Source organism: Vanacampus margaritifer, chromosome 4 (genome assembly GCF_051991255.1).
Source record: "Vanacampus margaritifer isolate UIUO_Vmar chromosome 4, RoL_Vmar_1.0, whole genome shotgun sequence".
Taxonomy (NCBI): Eukaryota; Metazoa; Chordata; class Actinopteri; order Syngnathiformes; family Syngnathidae; genus Vanacampus; species Vanacampus margaritifer.
In genome coordinates this window covers 27,779,634-27,798,783 of record NC_135435.1, presented here as the reverse complement: position 1 = coordinate 27,798,783, position 19,150 = coordinate 27,779,634, and the positions used below count along the sequence as shown (strand labels likewise).

The following is a 19,150-nucleotide window of genomic DNA, read 5'->3' as shown; positions in this document are numbered from 1 at the left end:
TTCTTACTCGTCGTTGCCAGAAGTGAAGCCACGGGCGGCCATCTTATGTTGACACTCTTATCTGTCTTTATGGCGACCATTCCATGTATGACATACAGTTGTACCAATAATTCTGGAAAAAGCACATGTACATTTAATTGCTAAGAAAAATACTTATAATTTTCTCTTATAAGATACAAGTGAAAGTAAAAAATAAAAATAAAAAAATGCTGCGAAATGTAAACATAAACCTCAGTGAGTCACAATTCACGATATTGAGATAATTTATTCTGAATGTTCGATGCAAACCGCAAAGTTCACTCTTTGCGAGGTTCTCTTGACTATCCAGGGATCCTAGCACAAAACACGTCAGTAAAATTGGCAACGTAAGATGGCTGCCCCCGAGGGTCCTATTTACACTCATGTACAAGTCCGTGTTGTAAATAAATAATAATTCATTTTCTTTATCTCAAATAGTTAGGTAGCACTCTGTATTTCACTCACATTTTTATGTTTGGAATAAACAAAATATATTAGTGTAACACTATGTTCAATAGAATTTTCGTGGTGTTAGCATTACTAACTAGCTAGCAGCTAGCTAGCTAGGATTTGAGCCCCTCACTCGTCCCTCTTGAGGTTCATAGGCCTATATAAAGCACAATAGATTGAACCAAGAAGTGTTTTCTAACATTACAGAGACCTGTCAACTGCTAAAACACCTCTAATTAATTACCACTTTTAACCAAATGGAAATGTTGTTTATATTCATATGGAGCAGCATACCATAGCTGAAAGATCCAAAGCTCCAGAGACTCACCGGAGGCAAACTCACTCACCCGGCCAATTTTGGCTCCATTACTTTTACAAACACACAGAAAGACTAATGATGGCTGGAGATGCTGTTGGTAATATGTCAGTTTACATTGTCATCTATTCTCATAATGGCGCCTGCTGACAGGTGCTACAAACGATGCCCTGAATCCCGTGCACACATCTGGAGCCATCCTCTTTCCAACCGAATTGTTTACATCAACTTCAACCTCTGATTGCACAGTGAGTTGTGGGTGTGTTGATGAAATTTGGTTGAAAAATATCAAGTTAGGTAAGAATATAAACTTTATAAATGGACAATGAGGGGCAGCTTACCAAGGTCAAGGTACAGTGCTGAGGATAAATTCGGATACTGAGATAATAAATCGCCCGTCTGTACAATCAGTGTACTAACAACCAAGTATTTTTTTTTTGCAAATGTTAAGAAACGAACACTAAAATTAGCAAGTATTCCCAATGTTAAAAAACAACCAGCATTTGAATGGCGACGAAATGAAGATGATTTAATTTACCTGACAAATTACAGCAGCCAGCGCGCACGCTATCAACATCCTCCTGGCCATCCTCTGCACTTGAACTCCGAAGAAGCTGAGCGTTAAACAGACCTCCTCCAAGAACAACTTGACGCCGGAAAGCGCAACACACTGCAACCCTAAAACTCGTCCTTCGTCTCTGCCTCCCTTCCTTCTCCCGGCATCTGCCCCTTAGAGCTCCTCCCTGGCCATAGCCGGGGTATGCCTCATGTCGCGGGGTAGGGGTTAGAATTTCAGCAGTGGCCCTCCCATGTACCCCAGCACATGTGCCGTCACTCACAGCCCTGGCAGCCCACAGACAGATGAAGAGAGAAGCGGGACAGCTGTTGCTGGTGTAGACACAAAACAATCTTTTTACCGGTCAGCTAAGTTGTTTTTCAACCACAAAACTAGATAGATGATATGAAATTAAAATGATCTTTAAATGGCCAATTAATAACACCTTTTTTGGTAAACAATATGGAATTCTGCAATATGGAACATTTTTCTCAAAAAAATCTTTACAGTACAGTAACCTTTTTAATTTGTCCATTTATGACTGAAATGTCTTCTAAATAATAGAATAACACCTTAGCTGTTCACAATGGATACTCCTGCAAACCTCTGGCCAATAGTTTTCAGACTGGATTCGGGTTAGAATTTCCCGCGCCCTGTCTGCGGATATGACGTCATGTGTGCGGTGTGTATGTGAAGAAGGGAATGTGCAGTTCCATTTTTCATCAGCAGGTGGCAGTAGCGATTCGAAATTGAATATTCTACGTTCAGTAGCTTTAAATTTGAAAATTCATGGATAATAGAAACAATACCGATGGAGATTATTAGTAGTCAAAGAGGCTGATAAGAGATATTTGGAGGCAATATTCACATTCACTAACATGTTGACTTTTTTTTTTTTGTTGGACAATATTTTTATTTTAAAATTCTAACAAGGCAGGCCCCTTCCCAGGGTCATCAGCAAATTAAATGAAAACTTAAACAAGTTGTTTTCTACAATAAATTAAGTTTTCTCAAATTTCTAAATACAGTTTATGGAATGTTACATTTTCACTATTCTTAGTTTCAATTTTCAAAACAAAAAACAAAAAACAGAAGGTGGAGAGAGTTACCAGAGTCAGCAGTGTCTCATATATAGTGAACTGAAAAATTGGACAAATAGTTCTCCGAATTTAGCACAGTTTTAAATTGATTTATTATTGGCCTTAAGATTTTTTTTTTTTAAGGCGGATACCGACATACAATGCTAATTATCAGCACCGATAATTGGCCCGGCAGATAATCGGTCGATCCCTAATAATTTCAGTTAAACGGGTACATACTGGTTTAGTAAACATGACGGAAACAAAATATGATTCTGGCAATTACCAACGCTCTTAATTCATTCACTCCCAGCAATTTTCACTGAAGCAACCCCCTTTGCTCACGGCTCTTTTACTGGATTTTGACTTATTTTGCAAGGCCCACACAATATTGTGTTCTACTGCTATAAAAACATGAAACCTACCAAAAGAAAGATCTTTCATCAGGAAAAAAAAAACTAATTTCTGTTTCCGTTTTGCAGCAATTAGCATTAATTAGAATATAGCTAAGTTTCATCATTATTCACAAATCTGTTTAGAACTGTGGGGAAATGAGCTTGTTTGCAACATGGCCCTGGTTGATCTCTTATACTCTGCTGCCACCTGCTGGCCGCTATTGCTTCACCCGTTCTCTGCAGTTCAGAGGTTGCATCAAAGCCTTCTGTATGCTCTAGCATTAAAAAAAAAAAAAGGCGTGAAAAAAAATGCATAAATACGTTTTTGGAACACTTAAAACATTTTTTGTTAACATTTTTTGTGAGAACATTTGTTAATTTAAAGCAGCTGTGGCACAAATGCTATAAAGTGTGGTTTTGCTAAGTACTATATGTACACAGGGACACCACCAACTACCCAATTCATGAATAATCATTGTTCTGTTGGCTAATCAGTTATAGTAACATCATAAAAACCCTGGTGGAGGTCACGCCAGCACAATATGCACCGTAGCTCTTCATCTAAATCATCTCATCAAGTCACTGCTTATACAGTCTGGGGCCGAACAACTTTCAAACCGCCAGGTGCTCCATAACACTCAGCAGCTGAATTATATTGTTCATGGCTACAAACTCTGCCAACATATTCTTTTGAAGTTCAAGGTACTTTCTTGTTTAACGTTAGGGAAACAATTCCGTTTGTGCGGGGAAACAAACAAACTAGCTGATTGAAAAACATTATTTGTGCTGTTGAGATCCAAGCAGATCTCTTTGCTTGTGACAATTTTTTGGGCCATTACGGAGGTTAAAAGTTAAAATAGCTTTTGGCGAGTGGCCTTCGTTGTAGAAGGCCGCTGACATTTAAAGGGCGAAAAATGAACAAAATTATCTTCTAAGGTTAAGCCTAAGTATTCTTAAGACTACATTGAAACACTCTTCAAAAACCTTTTGCTCAAAGGTCAAAGGTTGTTATTGATATATTTTGGAGAGGAAAAGATTTGGGAGCGCTTTGGCCTCTCTTTCAACATAAAAACACGTTTTGAACTCGTGTCCTGATAAATCACCTCTGACCCCTCTCCAAACTAAAACAAAAATCAAACTTTTTTTTTTTTTCAGGAGAGCTCAGTATTGTTCATTCGATTTGACATCATCATTGTTCTCCTTTTTTTTTTAAAAAAACAAACAAATTTAAAAAAATTTAATAAATGTTTTTTTAAAAATATATATACATATATATACATATACACACATATATAAATATATTTTTTTTTTTTGTATGTGGGTGAGTATGTGTATGTGCGTGTGTGTGTGCGTGCATGCATGCGAGCGTGTGTGTATTCATCAGTTCACCTAAAGCCCAATAAAAAAAATCCCATACTAATAATATAATATAATAATAAATTGCCAAATGCAGAAACATCAATGTAAGTTATCACGATGTAGTGGCTCTCGCTAACAGACAGAATTAAGTAACCAGAATTAGGTTAAAAAATTTTATATATGTAGACCATGTTTCTATAAATTTTGGTATTTGGTTTTTATTTGAGGCAGATATTTTTTCCATTACAAAAATCAAACTGAAGCTCAGTGGATTATGAATCCGCACTAATTCACACACACACACAAAAAAGATTCAACAATGTCTCCTGTTCAAAGTAAGTCAGTGGGTGTACATGTGTTTGCGTGCGTTATAAAGTGCTGATTTGAACACCACCTGTCGCTGTCATTTTACAAGCATGCAGTTGGCAAGAGTCGCCTTTGTGTTTCCTTTTTTTTTTCTCCCCACACGCTCATCATTAACACGTTCATACCACACAGCGCGCGCGCGTGTGTGTGTGTGTGCATGCGGAATCAAAAGAGTTTGTCTACATCTGTGTTGTCAGGGGCAAAACGCTAACATCCGTTTAAGTTGTACCGAACCAAAGTTGATGCTAAAGTTTGAAAGCGAGCAAAAAAAAAAAACAGCTTTCTTCTCCAAGATTCAGAGATGGCGCTCTGCTGCCCACTTTTGGCTGTGACAAGAGCTCACGTCGAATCTGATTTGCTTTGACACGCTAACATTACATCAATCAGAGAGCCTTTTGAAAAATTAAATTTGAACCCAATTAAGGTATTTTGAGCATTTAAATACAGAGACTGGCCACATTTTATGACCACTCGCAACACCTTGAGAGATCTTATACGAGGCAAAATGCCTAAAAGGTTTAATTATGTATTATATTATTGTGCTGTAGTTTGCTTTATTTTGCTTACATTTGAGGGAAAATCAATACAATTGCCAATTGTCACAGAAAAGACAAAATATTTAAGTTTTTTTTTTATTTATTTTTTTTTAAAAAAGCACATTTTAAATATATAAGTCAAATCGGAGCTATTGAGAAATAAAATGTAATGAAACTAAAGTGAAAATATCCTTACAGGATGTGTGTATCACGGAGGCCGTGCAGATGTGCTTGTTTCCCGTTTGTGCGCTCGTTCACATTATACACGCAGCTGAGTTACTGTATCTAAATAATGCAACTTTATGGACATTAAGGGACTCAGGGGGAGTATTTGGGGCTGCACTCAGCAGCACTTCTCAGCCTCTCACACTTACTACTTACTTAAAAAAAATAAAGATTTTAAAATGCCATCCATATGGAGCCAGACCAGTGAGAGAGAAAAAAGTAAAAAATAATAATAATACCCAAAAGGGGAAAGGGCGGTCTATAAATTGTATGTCTCACAGAGATGATTAAAACTGACAATTAATACTATAAAGGGCCTTTGGACTTGGATTAAAAATTCCCTTGGAAATTTACTGTGTAGTCGTTTTTGTCACAACTTATGCTACAATTTATTTTTACAGGTACAAGTTATCAATTCTACAGCTTCAATGTTGTATTTTTTATACATATTTTTTTAAATGATATTAAATTACAAACTATTTTCTTTCTTCCTATTTTTGTTTCCTTTTTTGCTTCAATTTATATTTTAGACTTGTAAGGTGTTTATATGTTCAATAAAGAACCAAACCAAAAAAAGTTCAACCTTTGCACCAAATTTACTTCCATAGGATGACGATCATGAATGACACTGAAACCCGACCCTTGAAACATAACCTACGTCTAACAGTTTTCCTCCAGCAGAGGGCAGTGTTCCCCCATAAAAAGAGGAGACACGCAAGGACAGAAAAAAAAAGCAGCTCAGCTTGCAGACAGCAGACTCAAGAAACCACATTTCGATTTGTATTCTAGAAAAGGCAACAAAGGCGTGTAAAAGCTAAGCTACTCAACATAATTCCACGATTTGTTTCACCACAGAAACATTCATCACTAAATCTGCATTTACATACGTTTCATTGTTTACTGACCGAGCATTCAATTTTCCCAATGCAACTGCGTCGTCGTCACCTTCTGCAGACACATATGAAATGCACAGAATTTGCACAACAGTGCTAGTAGTAGCGTGGAGTGTGTGCGAGGGAGAGGTGTCTGTTGTAAGAGTTTCTGCTGCAGTACCTTCACCCCAGTCTGCCTCCACCAGGGTGGGTTGCCAATTAGAGCCAACAAATATGACACACTTGACTCTCCCGCTTGAACCATGGCTGGAGATAATAGGGCTCTTCCTGCAGCACGATCGATGACATTGTGTCCCAGGGTGCAAGCCTGCCTCTGCGCATACACACACAAAAAGACAGCAGCGCACACTCTTCCTTTCTCCCTCAACTCTTCTCTTACCTGTCAAGAGAGTAAAATGCCAGCTTTCTGTTTATTTCACAGAAATATACAAGCACGAGACACACTCTCAAAAACGCTTTTCTGTCCTCTTTCCATTCTCATTTTTCAAACATGATTTTCAACAATACAAAAAAACCGACAGATTTTAATCCAAGTTATTGTAACGTGAGGGTTCGTTATTTGTTTGGGAAAAACGCTATTTACTCACACACGTAGCCACAGCGACAACACTTCCTGTAAAATCATCAGCTGACCAACACTAACCAATCAGGAGCTAGAAAACTTTAGGTAAAAATGCAAGTGAATGAGAACAGCAGATTCAACACGTCAATTTAGCTACTTGTATTTAAAAATAAAAATAATGTATAAATGTGTAAACAATAATTCTATATATATATATAATATATATATAATATATAATATTTTAACAAATTAACTTAAACCTTAGTCCTTTCTGAACCTTACATCATGATTAAAAAAAAAAAGTCATGCAAGAAGCCAAGATGCATAGTATAGCCATATAGCTAATCCATCACCATCTGAATGTGTTATATCCGCCTCTCTAACACCACAAGGGACGTCAGGCTGTGTGAGGACACCAGAGTCATGGGGATTACAAATATTAGAGTAAAGGATATCTGCTCTGCTTGGACAAAAGTCGTAACATTTGCGACTCAGCGCCATTGTTCCTGACTTGCGTGGTGATATGGTTGTTACACTTATGGCTGAGGTCATTGTGGCTTAAGAGCAACATACAAGTAAAAATGGAAAAGCTGCGTGACGCAAACCCACCCATGAAATGTCATACCCTTCATCCCCGAGCTCTTAGGAGTGTTTCTGCGGGTCCATTGGGAGGAGGGACAGAGAAAGATATTAGAAAGGAGTCGGTATGGCTTTTTGGGTAGATGTATTGGGGGTGTAATAGCGATGAGCAAAGAGGAGGGGGGGGGGGGGGTTGAGGGTAGAGTTGACAGTTGTATGCATGTGTGAGGCTAATTTGCCTCCATCAGCTGTCACAATCGGAGATGTCAGGGCGAGTTTGGCTCTTGGTCTTTCTCTCTCTCTCCCCCTCTCTCTCTCGCTTGCCTCCTCTTTGCTGGCAATGTCATGTTGTCAGCCCACATATGCTTGTCTGTGGCATGGGGGAGGGAGGGGGAGGGAGGGAGGGGGGCAGTTTGGGATGGGGGAGGCTCCGTCTTTTTCCTGTCGCTGTCGACACTTGTCTTCTTGTTTCTGTGCCACAAAACAGTGGTCGCTTTTAACCCCATATCAAGTGTCTCTGTTAGGCCCCTGCTGCTCATCTCTCCTTATGCATGATAACGTGCTACTACGTAGAACGGACTCACTTATTACATCTAACTTCAAAATAAATAACGATACAATCAGGATAATTGTCTAGCACAAGGATGGGCATCTTCAATGGAAGCTCTAACTTTGAGTAGAGAACAAATGAGAAGCAAGTGCTGTGGCATTATAACAGAGGTGTCAAAATCATTTTTGTGCGGGCCACATCGTAAACAACTAATTGATGGTTAACTAGTTATGAAATCAGAATTCAGTCAAAAAGCCATTTGTTCAATTATTATTCCATTTTAAAAGGGAGATTGTTAAATAAATCATTGCAATTACCAATAGACCGATTATCTGACAAATAACGGCATTAAAAATAATAATAATAATAAATCTGATGGCCGAAAATAGATCAATTTAAAACAGGGTTAACTTGAGGGAAATATTTATTTACATTTTTAGTTAACTTTGTAAGAGATGCTGCTGATCCTCATTGCACCTTCTGTTGTTGTTTGAAATGAAAACTAAGATAAGTATAAATTTAACATTTGAGATATTTTGAAATTTGGGAAAACTTTATTTACTGTTGAAAGCAACTTTCACTTGTTTAAATTTTCCTTTAACTTTTTAAGATATGCTGATGAAAATGGGAGCTCTCCGATTTTTTTGTTACAAATTTAAAGCGAATATGTACGGAGCCCCTAAAGTGACATGGGAGAGAAAAAAAATTAAATATGTTTCTCGTCCTAACAAGAAAGTTTCTTGTCTGGACGAGAAACTTTCTCATCCGGACGACAAACATATTTAAAAGAAAATGTTTTCTCCCATGTCACTTCAGGGGCTCCATAAATATGTCTATTGTCTAAGATAAATTAAAAAAAATGCTAATCTGAAAAGTTGTCCAATAAATTTATATGCTTAAATTTAAAGTTATGAGATGGAGTTTGTATTTTAAAATTGATGCCATATTTCCCTTTTAATTGAATGTAAATATTGACCTCCTTGACTAGCCTACTAAAAATTTGTATCAATATCAGCCATGGAAAAAAAAACAACATCTGTCTATCTCTAAAATATATTAATGTTATTAAAAGTGAGGACTATTTGCAATATTGATATTATAGCAAGAAACTTGAAGTCGACATTCACATCATTTGCCTTCTTGGGCCACATAAAATGAGTCGGCGGGCCAATTCTTGCCACTAGGCCTTGAGTTTGACACCTGGGCATTAGAGGGTCTAAACGGGGGGGGGGGGGGGGGGGGGTCTTCTGCTACTAGTGAACTATTAGTGACTTCTTGTAAATTTTGTATTTTAATTATTTTTATTTACTTTGCCTTTATTAATATTATTATTAATAATTATTATTATTATCATTAAAATTATTTTTTATTTTATATCATTTTTATATTATTTTCATAATATGCAACTAATACTTGGGATTGACAGTCCTGTGTATTAATTCGATTTTTTAAAATGATAATTTATATATTAATTTAAAAATGGAAATGAAAAACAGATGGATGCAACTAATGCACCCAACTGAGGAACATTTTCTGCTAAATTCTCAGAATGGTGATGCACATTCCCCATTACAAGCACAAGTCATATTCAAAAACCCATAAACGTGCATCATATTCTCCGGCTTCCACAGCGCACCATTTAAACTTATAGTTTGACACCTGTAAACAAGCAGAGAGAATACACACACGTTCCGTACAGCCGCACACACACGACCCTCACGACTCAGAGTACTCTTGCCTCAAGTGCTCCCTTGCTGAAGCCTCCACAGCAGGCAAGGCACGGAGACAGTCTGAGTGCTTTGCTGTATCACACACACAGTCATCACTGTCAGAGTCATTGATTTGTCAACAACATCGTGATACACTGTAGATAGATAATAGCTCATCTCGTCTACACTTGCTGCATGTTACTGGACAGCCAAAAAGCATCTCTTGTTGTTTTTCTTCCCTTCCTCCACCTCCCAAAACTCCCTCTAAACACCCCCAGCACACAAACACACACAAACACACATTTGCCTGCTGTTTGAAAACAATAAAAGAAAAGCAATGTGTCTTGTTCTGCTGCTAAATGGCTGTCTGCTTTGTGTCTCTGCAGGTAGCTGCACATCAGTGACTCGTCCATCTATCACACACAGCATGGCCAACAAACATCATCCTGCTTGCTATAGGGATGATGAATACTCCAGCTTCAGAAAAGGCCAGACCGAGAGATGGATGGATGGATATGAAGGGGAAGAGGCAGGTTAAGGTATCAAAATAGAGGCAGAACTGGACTGAGACGAAGTCAGGAGGCAGAACATAGATTTGGTGGTATTCCACAGGGTTCTGTATTGGAACCCAAGCTAGATTTAAATGATATTTCAAATCTATTAAAATGTGTCATGTTTGCTGATAATACAATTTTATTTTACTCAGGGGATACAATGGAACAACTAATACAAGCTGTGGAAAAGGGAATTGATCATATTTAAAAAAAAAAAAATGGTTTGATTGTAATAAGTTATTAAAAGAAAAAACACTGTTAAAATTGATGCCATATTTCCCTTTTAATTGAATGTAAATATTGACCTCCTTGACTAGCCTACTAAAAATTTGTATCAATATCAGCCATGGAAAAAAAAAAAAACATCTGTCTATCCCTACAATATATTAATGTTATTAAAAGTGAGGACTATTTGCAATATTGATATTATAGCAAGAAACTTGAAGTCGACATTCACATCATTTGCCTTCTTGGGCCACATAAAATGAGTCGGCGGGCCAATTCTTGCCCCTAGGCCTTGAGTTTGACACCTGTGCATTAGAGGGTCTAAACGGGGGGGGTCTTCTGCTACTAGTGAACTAGAAGTTCACGAAAACAAGAAAACTGGACTGAGACGAAGTCAGGATGCAGAACATAGATTTGGTGGTATTCCACAGGGTTCTGTATTGGAACCCAAGCTAGATTTAAATTATATTTCAAATATATTAAAATGTGTCATGTTTGCTGATAATACAATTTTATTTTACTCAGGGGATACAATGGAACAACTAATACAAGCTGTGGAAAAGGGAATTGATCATATTTAAAAAAAAAAAAAAAATGGTTTGATTGTAATAAGTTATTAAAAGAAAAAACACACCTAATTTTATGGTATTTGGTGGTATGTAGCTCAGCTGTGATATAAAACTCAATTTAAATTTAAATGTCAAAATTAGTGCGTTCATTTTGATTTAATCTAAAGTTCCTTTAACGGCACCAAAATTTTTTTTTATGCACTATTAATTACCGCCCCTTACTTGGAAAGTCTGTACTGGGGGAATTTCAGTGGCGACGCAGCAGACACGTCCACGCCAAAATTTAGCGATAAGAATGATTAATAAAGTTGGCTACAGAGAATCAACTAATCAATTATTTACAGGGTTTGGTATTTTTTAATTGTATCTAATTTATTATAGTGTATTTGTATTTGAATACATTAGAAATACTTTTGTTGTAATTCTATGTGATTCATGGGACTCCATGGATCGTCAATAATTTCAATCTTTTTTGGGTCAATTGATTTGTTTGAAGGGATGTTTGTGTTTTTCTTTTCAATGTTATGTCACTGAAATAATCCATTCATTCATTCATTCATTAAAAAAAAATGAAATGCAATCCACCATTTGACTAACAACTGGTTCCCTTCCTACTCCTTATCTGCTGCCGTGCGACTGACAAACTCCCGCCTGCTGCCTCTGATAGCATTCCACTTTGCTTTAGTAAATAACAACTTAACTGAATTGAGACAATTTAAACAGACTCAAGGTAAGAAGATTAAAGCTGGTCAAACAGCGGCTGTGCACAGGGAAGCCTGATTGCTATAGTTCGGGCACTTGCTGCAAAAATGACGCAAACCACATTTGCACAAAGTCAGAGAGCCGGACAAGGATGCAAAAGACACAGCGAGGATGAGAGGGACAGCGAGAGGCGGCCTTTTGTTGTTCTGCTGCCACCGCGCCCTCTGACCCGCAAAAGAACCGTCTGCAAAATGTCGCGCAAAAGCACGCGCGCGGCTACAAATGGCCGGAGACAGACAAGCAGGATGGACCCGGGGACACGTTTCCGCATGGACGCCCCGGCGTGTGCCGAGCCGCTCCGGCCCCGTTGCGACCACGGGCCCTCGCGGGCAGCCCGCTCCGGTGAGTGACCCGGCCTGACTCTAACGCTGTGTGGCAGGGGGACCTCCAGACAGATGTTCCCTGCCACTGGCATGCTGCTGAGCAGAAGACGCTCTCACTGTGAGCGGGTGTGAACAAAGAGAGAAATGGAGTGCTTGAATGGGAATGTTGAGAAGAGGAAGGAGGTAAAGGAAGACATAAATCAGCAAAGAGCCATCGGTGGCGATGGCTACTTCGGTGCCATTAGGAGTCCAGTCATGCGGCGGCTCGTCTGAATAGTCAGCAGATGCCGACTGACAGCAGGAGGAAGAGGAAGATTTTGAATTTTCACCCCTGAATCACTCTTTCACCTCCCTTCCATTTTTAATGACCACACTCATCCTGCCAATGCACGTAACCTCCAACCTCGCGGCTTAACCTGCTGGCCCTGACTGCATTCATCAGAATTAGAATCATCTTGAGTGGCTAAGTACGTAAAAAAAAACACACAAAGAATTTGTCTTGTGTGAGTATAGCAAGCAACTGTGACAAACAAAAACAATGGAAAGTAGTCAGTGTACAACTATAACATTGTAAATCTATTATTCCCTCAGAACAACTCAAAATACAGCCGTTAATAGCTAAACGCCTGGCAACAAAAGTGAAAATGTCCAAAATGATTCCTTGCAACAAAAAAATGAAATAAAAAATAAAACTGTTGGTAAACGTCTGGCGAACGTTTAGAGACGGTTTAGCCAATGATCCGCCTTTGAATGAACCCTGACGGAAAATTAGCATTCACTGCTAACACTCGCAAACGTTTGCATCTCAGCGGGGTACGGGCGTAACAGGCAAAAATTTATTCTTACATGTTGTTGAAGTGAAACGCAGTCAAGTAAAAAGTTAATGACATCATTCTATGTGTGTTGCAATGTTATTATAATAAAAAATTGACATAAAAAAAAAAATGAAAACGAAAACTGACATTTTTAATTAACTAATTAAAATTACAATGATAGAGAAAAATGCCCTTCATTTTCATCTTTGTCATCATACATGAGCTTTTGTGGTTTATTTTTAATTTATTTATTACTGTATTATTGTTGCATCCGTACATGAGAACTAATTGTAGTTTACTATATTACGCAATACGTAGTGACCTTTTTTTTCTTTTTTAAATGATCTTAACTCATTCACTCCCAGCCATTTTCACTGTAGCAACCCCCTTTCATCAGGTAATAGTTTCCGTTTTGCAGCAATTAGCATTAGAATATATATATATAAGTTTCATCATTATTCACAAATCTATTTAGAACTGTGAGTAATTAAGATTTTTTTTTCAACATGGCACTGGTTGATCTCTTTTGCTCTGCTGGCCGATTTTTGTAATAACTACCATTTCCTCAACCGTTCTCTGCCGTTGAGAGGCTGCATCAAAGTCTTCTGTATGCTCTAGCATAACCCCCCCCCCCCCCATAAAAATTATTTGGGACACTGGTAATATTTAAAATAGAACGTATTTATATGTTTTTGGGAGCAAATGAGTTAAATGTGACAAACACTCATTCTAAAAAACAAAAACAAAACCAAGACTAATACTAAAACTAATAAAAACTCAACTAAAACGAAATATTTTCCAACAAAATAAAAACTAACAAACTTGCTGTAATTGAAACTAACTAAATTTTAAAAAACAACGTCAAAACAAAAACTCACTAGCATAATGAAAAATCCCAAGCTATTATAACCCCGATGTGTTGTTGTAGCAGCAAACGTACTTGAAAGAATTTGATAACAAAACAACTAACAAGGTCTTGTATTGTAAAGTGTGAGCACTGAAGAGTGAGCACCACATGCAGGCTAATGCTGCACATTTCTCCTCTCAGCTGCCATTTTAATGAGCAGTCAAAATGGCCACACTTGAATAATTAATATGCGGGTCCATTAACAAGGCATTAGAATGCATTCTATTTCCTATCGATTTTTTTTCTTCCTATCCTTTTCTCTTTCCTCAGTTGAAAACTTTTACTCCGCCCGTAGACCACTGAGCGTCCAGCGCCGAGAGTGAAATATGGCCGCTGCTGTTTAAATGTCAGCTTTGTAATTACACATGGAGGCACGAGCCGGCCGGGCAATCCCCCGGCCTGAGGGCCTCTGATTTATGGCCGGCCGCTGATAGCAACAGCACGGACACATACCGACAAATGCATTCGCGCTTCAAAACGACTTCAGCCAATGCGCACGCACGCACGCACGCACGCACACACACAAGCTATACTCTTGTTGATGCTTTAGCATTGTAACGCTAATCACAGTAGCAAGAACAACGTTGTGTTGTTTTTAGAGGACGCTTGGTATAATTGGATGTTTACATACTCAAACATATAAAAACACATACATACAGTAAGTGATCAGCAATAATAATAATAATAATAATAATAAAAAAAAGCCTAATCGTGTCTACGCAGTCAACATTTGTATCTCCAAACCTCAGTTCAATTTTTAGAACATCGGATATACATGTACAGGGAAAGGATATTTGTCAAGCTAAAAACAACAATATGGGGAGAAAAGATTGAAAATAGCTTAACAAAAATAAGATAATAAATCCTAAAGAGCCCTTAACGCAATGTCTTGCAACGTGTTTTTGTGTTATTTCCAAAACCATTCACCAAATAAGGCAGGGGAAAAGAACGTCTCAAAGGTCTTTATTTCCCCAAAAATCTAAGAGACTCATAAAAAACATCGAGGGGAAACAAAGAACATGTCAACAAAAAGATAGGAAGAGCACAAGCATGCACAATTAACCTATGTATTTAACTATTAATCTATTTGTTTAGCTTTATAGTCGTTATTGTTATTTAGAGTGCATTTGGTACTTCTGTAGTGACTCCCCTTAATCAACCACTATCGCATCACACCGATACCATAGAAACAATCAGTATGGTATACGGAATATAACAGCATGCATCAATATTTATCTAATAATATGACAAAAACATTTAAAAATAAGTATAAATGCATACATCGCTCGCAGTGTTGCCAACTTGGTGACTTTCTTGCTAATCTGGCGACCCCCCCCCCCCCCATTTTTTTGTTTTCAAAAGCGACTAGCATCAAATGGCGCAACTGTGTTCTTTATGACTTTACGACCACTTTTTGACTCTTATTGCTCTCTCCTATAGCGTCTATTACTAATACATGCAAAAGGGGAATTATGCAAATTAGGCCATGATGTCATTCAGCAACTTCTAGCGACTTTTAGGACAGCCAATAGCTACATTCCTTACTGAGGAGTTAGCAACGCTGATCGCTCTCACCAGATAAAGAATGCTTCAATGTATTCATGTGTGCAGATGTGCTTTCATAGTCAAACTTGGCTTGCTTCGACCAACCAATCAGAGAAGGGAAAAATACTGCCGTTATTTTGGACCTGCGAGCTGGTGAATTTGAGGTGAATCTGAAATCTCATTTTCATTCAATGGCTTCTGATTTTAAGTCAGCGTGACACTTGGCATTGTGTTAGTGTTTTATGGTGTTTACTTTTTTTTATGTTATTATTAATGTGTTTTTTGTTGTTGTTTTTTTTTTACTAGGGATGTGTCATGTTTATTTTCAGTCTTGTTTAGTCCCTGTCATGTTTAGCCTCTGTTTTCCTTGTGTGTTCCCCTTGTCGTGTCATTTCCTGTTTTATTGTGAAAAGTCTGACTCCTCTCGTTTCAGGTCACTTGCCCTTCCTTGTGTGGCGTCTGTGTCAACCCTGATTGTGTCCACCTTTCCCCATTACCCTCATGTGTCATCCAATCAGTGCCCTCAGCCAGGTGTGTCTTGTTATGTCATTAGTGTTGGTGTATTTAGTCGGTTGTCTCCCCCCTGTCTGTGTCGGTTCATTGTTGCCACTGTCGTAAGTCTTTCGCCACGTCACGCTGACCTCTTTGCCTTATCAGGATCCATGTCATGTTGTTAGTCTCGCCTTAGTTGTTTTGTCATGTTTAGCTTCATGTTTTGTTAGTTCAGTTTATTTTGTATTTTGAAGTTAGCTTTTTTTTGATTAGAAATTAAAACCTCTTTTTGGACTGCACCTTTGCCTCCTTGCTCTGCCTTCCCGCATCTGGGTCCTAAAGCCCCCACCTTACTGGCAGGATGTTCAGTACCATTTTTTTCTTATTTATTTATTTATTTATTTATTTATTTTTTTCTTGTTTTGCCCTCGTTAGCTACAGTGCATGGGAGAAAAAACAAATCGTTTGGTAATCTTACCGATTTCTCTCTCTCTCTTTTTTCTCTTTGACTTTTTTTTAATATGTGCGTGAGTATGTGAGTGTGTACTCATTAATTCACCTAAAACCCATTAAAAATCCCATACCGTTCACCTAAACCGAATACTTCAGAATCCAGCTAGAGTCGTGAGGTTGTCAGGAGACCCGAGGAAGGATCAAAGAAAAGAAAGGAAAGTGAAATCCAAACACTTTCTAGAGGGAGGAAGCAAACCTGCAATATAACAACCCAAGTTCCAAGCGCCAGAAAGTCCAGTTTGGTGTAAGTAACGGCTCCATAAAGGCTTATCTGAAGGCTAACACACATTATCCCACATCTATAGATTGCACTTAGTTTACAATACTCTCAGGCAGAGTTCAATGCATTGCTATCAAGTGGACAAAATATACCTCACAAACGTATATGACTTTTGTTGCATTTTTCACTTTTATTTATTCCTGACAATGTAAAAAAAAAAGAAAAAAGTTTTACTGCATTGCTACAAACCGTCTCTTTGTGGGTGTCTGTGTCACAATTTTGTGTCCCTTTTTGTTCAGTGGTCTAACTCATTGCACTGGCACATGTGACACCCTGGTTCAATACAGCCCCCGCCCCCCGCCCAACACACGCCGTCCATCAGCCAGATTGTAGGCACAGATACCTGCTGGGAAAAGCAATCTATATGTGGACGAATGGAGGAGGCCGGGCCGGGCTCAGATCAATGGCCAGATATTGATACGCGCAGCCACGCGAGGAGAGTACAGTCCTTCTCAAGTCATTCTCCCGCTAAGTGAAAAGATTAGGAATCTCCATGAGATGATGAGTAAGATATATTTGCGCGTGCGGGCTTGATGTGAGAGGCTGCGAGACATCCTAGATAAGGTCGGATGAAAAGAAGGAGGCGGAGGTTCATTGTCGAAATGGACTCCCCGCCGCCGAGCTCGGCGTTGTTGTGAGCGCCGAGCGTCAATAATAAATGCCTCCATTACACTTGAGCGAGGCGACGTTGCGACCCCCGCCGACTCCCCCCCTCCCCTCCCCCATCATCTACCTTCAATTACGCTGAATCAAACGCAAACGACTTGCGTTGAGCCGCACACGCTCATGCGCGGGAGAAATTTGAGGCCGGCTATCAGACCGGCTTTCAGAAAAGACACGACCGGACGTGCGGGTGTTTTATAGTATTTGTGCCTCTGATCATTCATCGAGCTGATCGATCACTCTCCCAGCAGCGCTTATTAATGATCTTGTCAGCCGGCCCGCTCTCGGGTGCAGCCGCTTGTCCAGAATGATCGATCATTAGCTGGGCCGCCTACTATTTATTCTCTCGTGACCTTGTCTCTCCATTGTGGACTGGGCCGACTTATGAGAGCTCGTGCGTGATAAAATCTATTATTGATTCACTGTTTTTTTGGGGGGGCCAGTGTTCAACTGGGAAGAAGCGGTGCATTAATATTGTCCGCAGCTCTTCATATCCAACCGCTGACGAGGAGAAGAATGGAACGAGAAGCTTAATAACAATAACAGTCATCATTTTTGTAACTGTAACCTAAAGCTATTTTTACTTAAAATACAATTGTCAGACAAGATCATTACGCTTATTTTAAGATACGTATGACTTGATAATCTTATTTGATCAAACCGTCTTGGTATTAAGTGTTAGCAGCCAGTTTTAAGTAGAAACATTTCCCACATTTTAAGATGACAACTAAGCAACAGCAAAGGCCCTGAACTGGGGTTTAATCTCTTTAGAATCTAGTATTTAAGATAAAAGTGCAACATAGCACTTTATTGTAAACATTTTTTTCTTGTAAAAATTTGTAGTCTAGTGGTAAGAGTGTCTACCCTCAGACTAGGTAGGAGGTTGTGGGTTCAATCCCTGGCTAGGTTATATCAAAGACAATAAAAAATGGGACCTGCTATCTTTATGTAAATTAATATGCATGTATTTTAAGAAAATGTTTCTATATATTACATCTTAAAAAAGTAAATAATACTTGTTTTTAGTCTAAAAGTACTATTTTCAAGACTGCTGTGATTAATATGGGCCTAGTATTATTTTCTTATTTTTAAGAAATCTTGCAGGTAAATTTAAGTAAAATGTTCTTGTTCTGTTGGCAGATAATTTAGTTTTGCTTATTTGAAGTAATCATTTTATTATTTAATCATATATTTTTATTAAAATTTCTACTGTCCTTTCGAAACAAAATTTAAAAATGGCTAATAAAATTATAATGTTAATTTTATCAGCCATTTTTAAATTTCGCCCAGTTTCAAATATGTTAGTTTTTAACCAAGTCAACTTCATCCTGTTTTTATTTAGTACATTTTTAATCAACTATAAGTCTAGCATTTTAGTCCAGGAAAACACAATTTTATTTGTCTAGTTTTAGTCAACATTTAACCCCTGTATTTTTCACATCAAATTTTCTCTCATCTTTTTGATGAAAAACAACTTACACACACAATTACAGTATATCAACAAGTAGCTTCTATGGCTCCATGCTATGAGCTAGTAAATTAGCTAGCATTAGTTAGCGGTCGGATTAACATTATTGTTAGAACGTTATAGCTGTTGGATTAGATTAGATTAGATTACATTATAACTATAATATTTTTTTTTTTTTACCTTTCATCGTGAATCCACCACTTGTCTATCCCATGAGGTTGTGCATGTTGCACTCGTTAGCTGCAGATTTGAAAGGGAAAGTGTCACATGACAGATTTAAAAAATCATATAATTTTCGTCTCGTTTTTGTTCGTGAACTAAAATAAAATATCCATAGATTTTAGTACAGTTTTATTAAGTAAAGGACATTTTTGTCTTGTCTTCATTAGTCGACGAAAATTCAATCATAGGTAACTGTTTGTTTTGTTTTGTTTTTGTTGA

At 38.1% G+C, this 19,150-nt stretch overlaps 1 protein-coding gene across 5 annotated transcripts in view; it reads right to left on the bottom strand.

The window, feature by feature from the left end:
* The window catches only part of cdh15 (cadherin 15, type 1, M-cadherin (myotubule)), a 40,315-nt gene that overhangs the window by 19,482 nt on the left and 1,683 nt on the right, over window positions 1-19,150 (bottom strand). Inside the window, exons 1-3 of one of the 5 annotated variants that reach the window (XM_077564170.1) lie at window positions 6,354-6,807; window positions 6,206-6,248; window positions 1,323-1,672 (exon numbers count right to left, since the gene is read on the bottom strand). The exons of 1 other annotated variant lie outside the window; for it this stretch is intronic. In XM_077564170.1, coding sequence (XP_077420296.1) covers window positions 1,323-1,373 — 51 coding nt within the window. In that variant the 5' untranslated portion in view covers window positions 1,374-1,672; window positions 6,206-6,248; window positions 6,354-6,807. Of the gene's footprint in view, window positions 1-1,322; window positions 1,673-6,205; window positions 6,249-6,353; window positions 6,810-19,150 lie in introns of those variants that run through there. 3 more of the 5 variants (XM_077564166.1, XM_077564167.1, XM_077564168.1) reach the window with 3 other exon arrangements.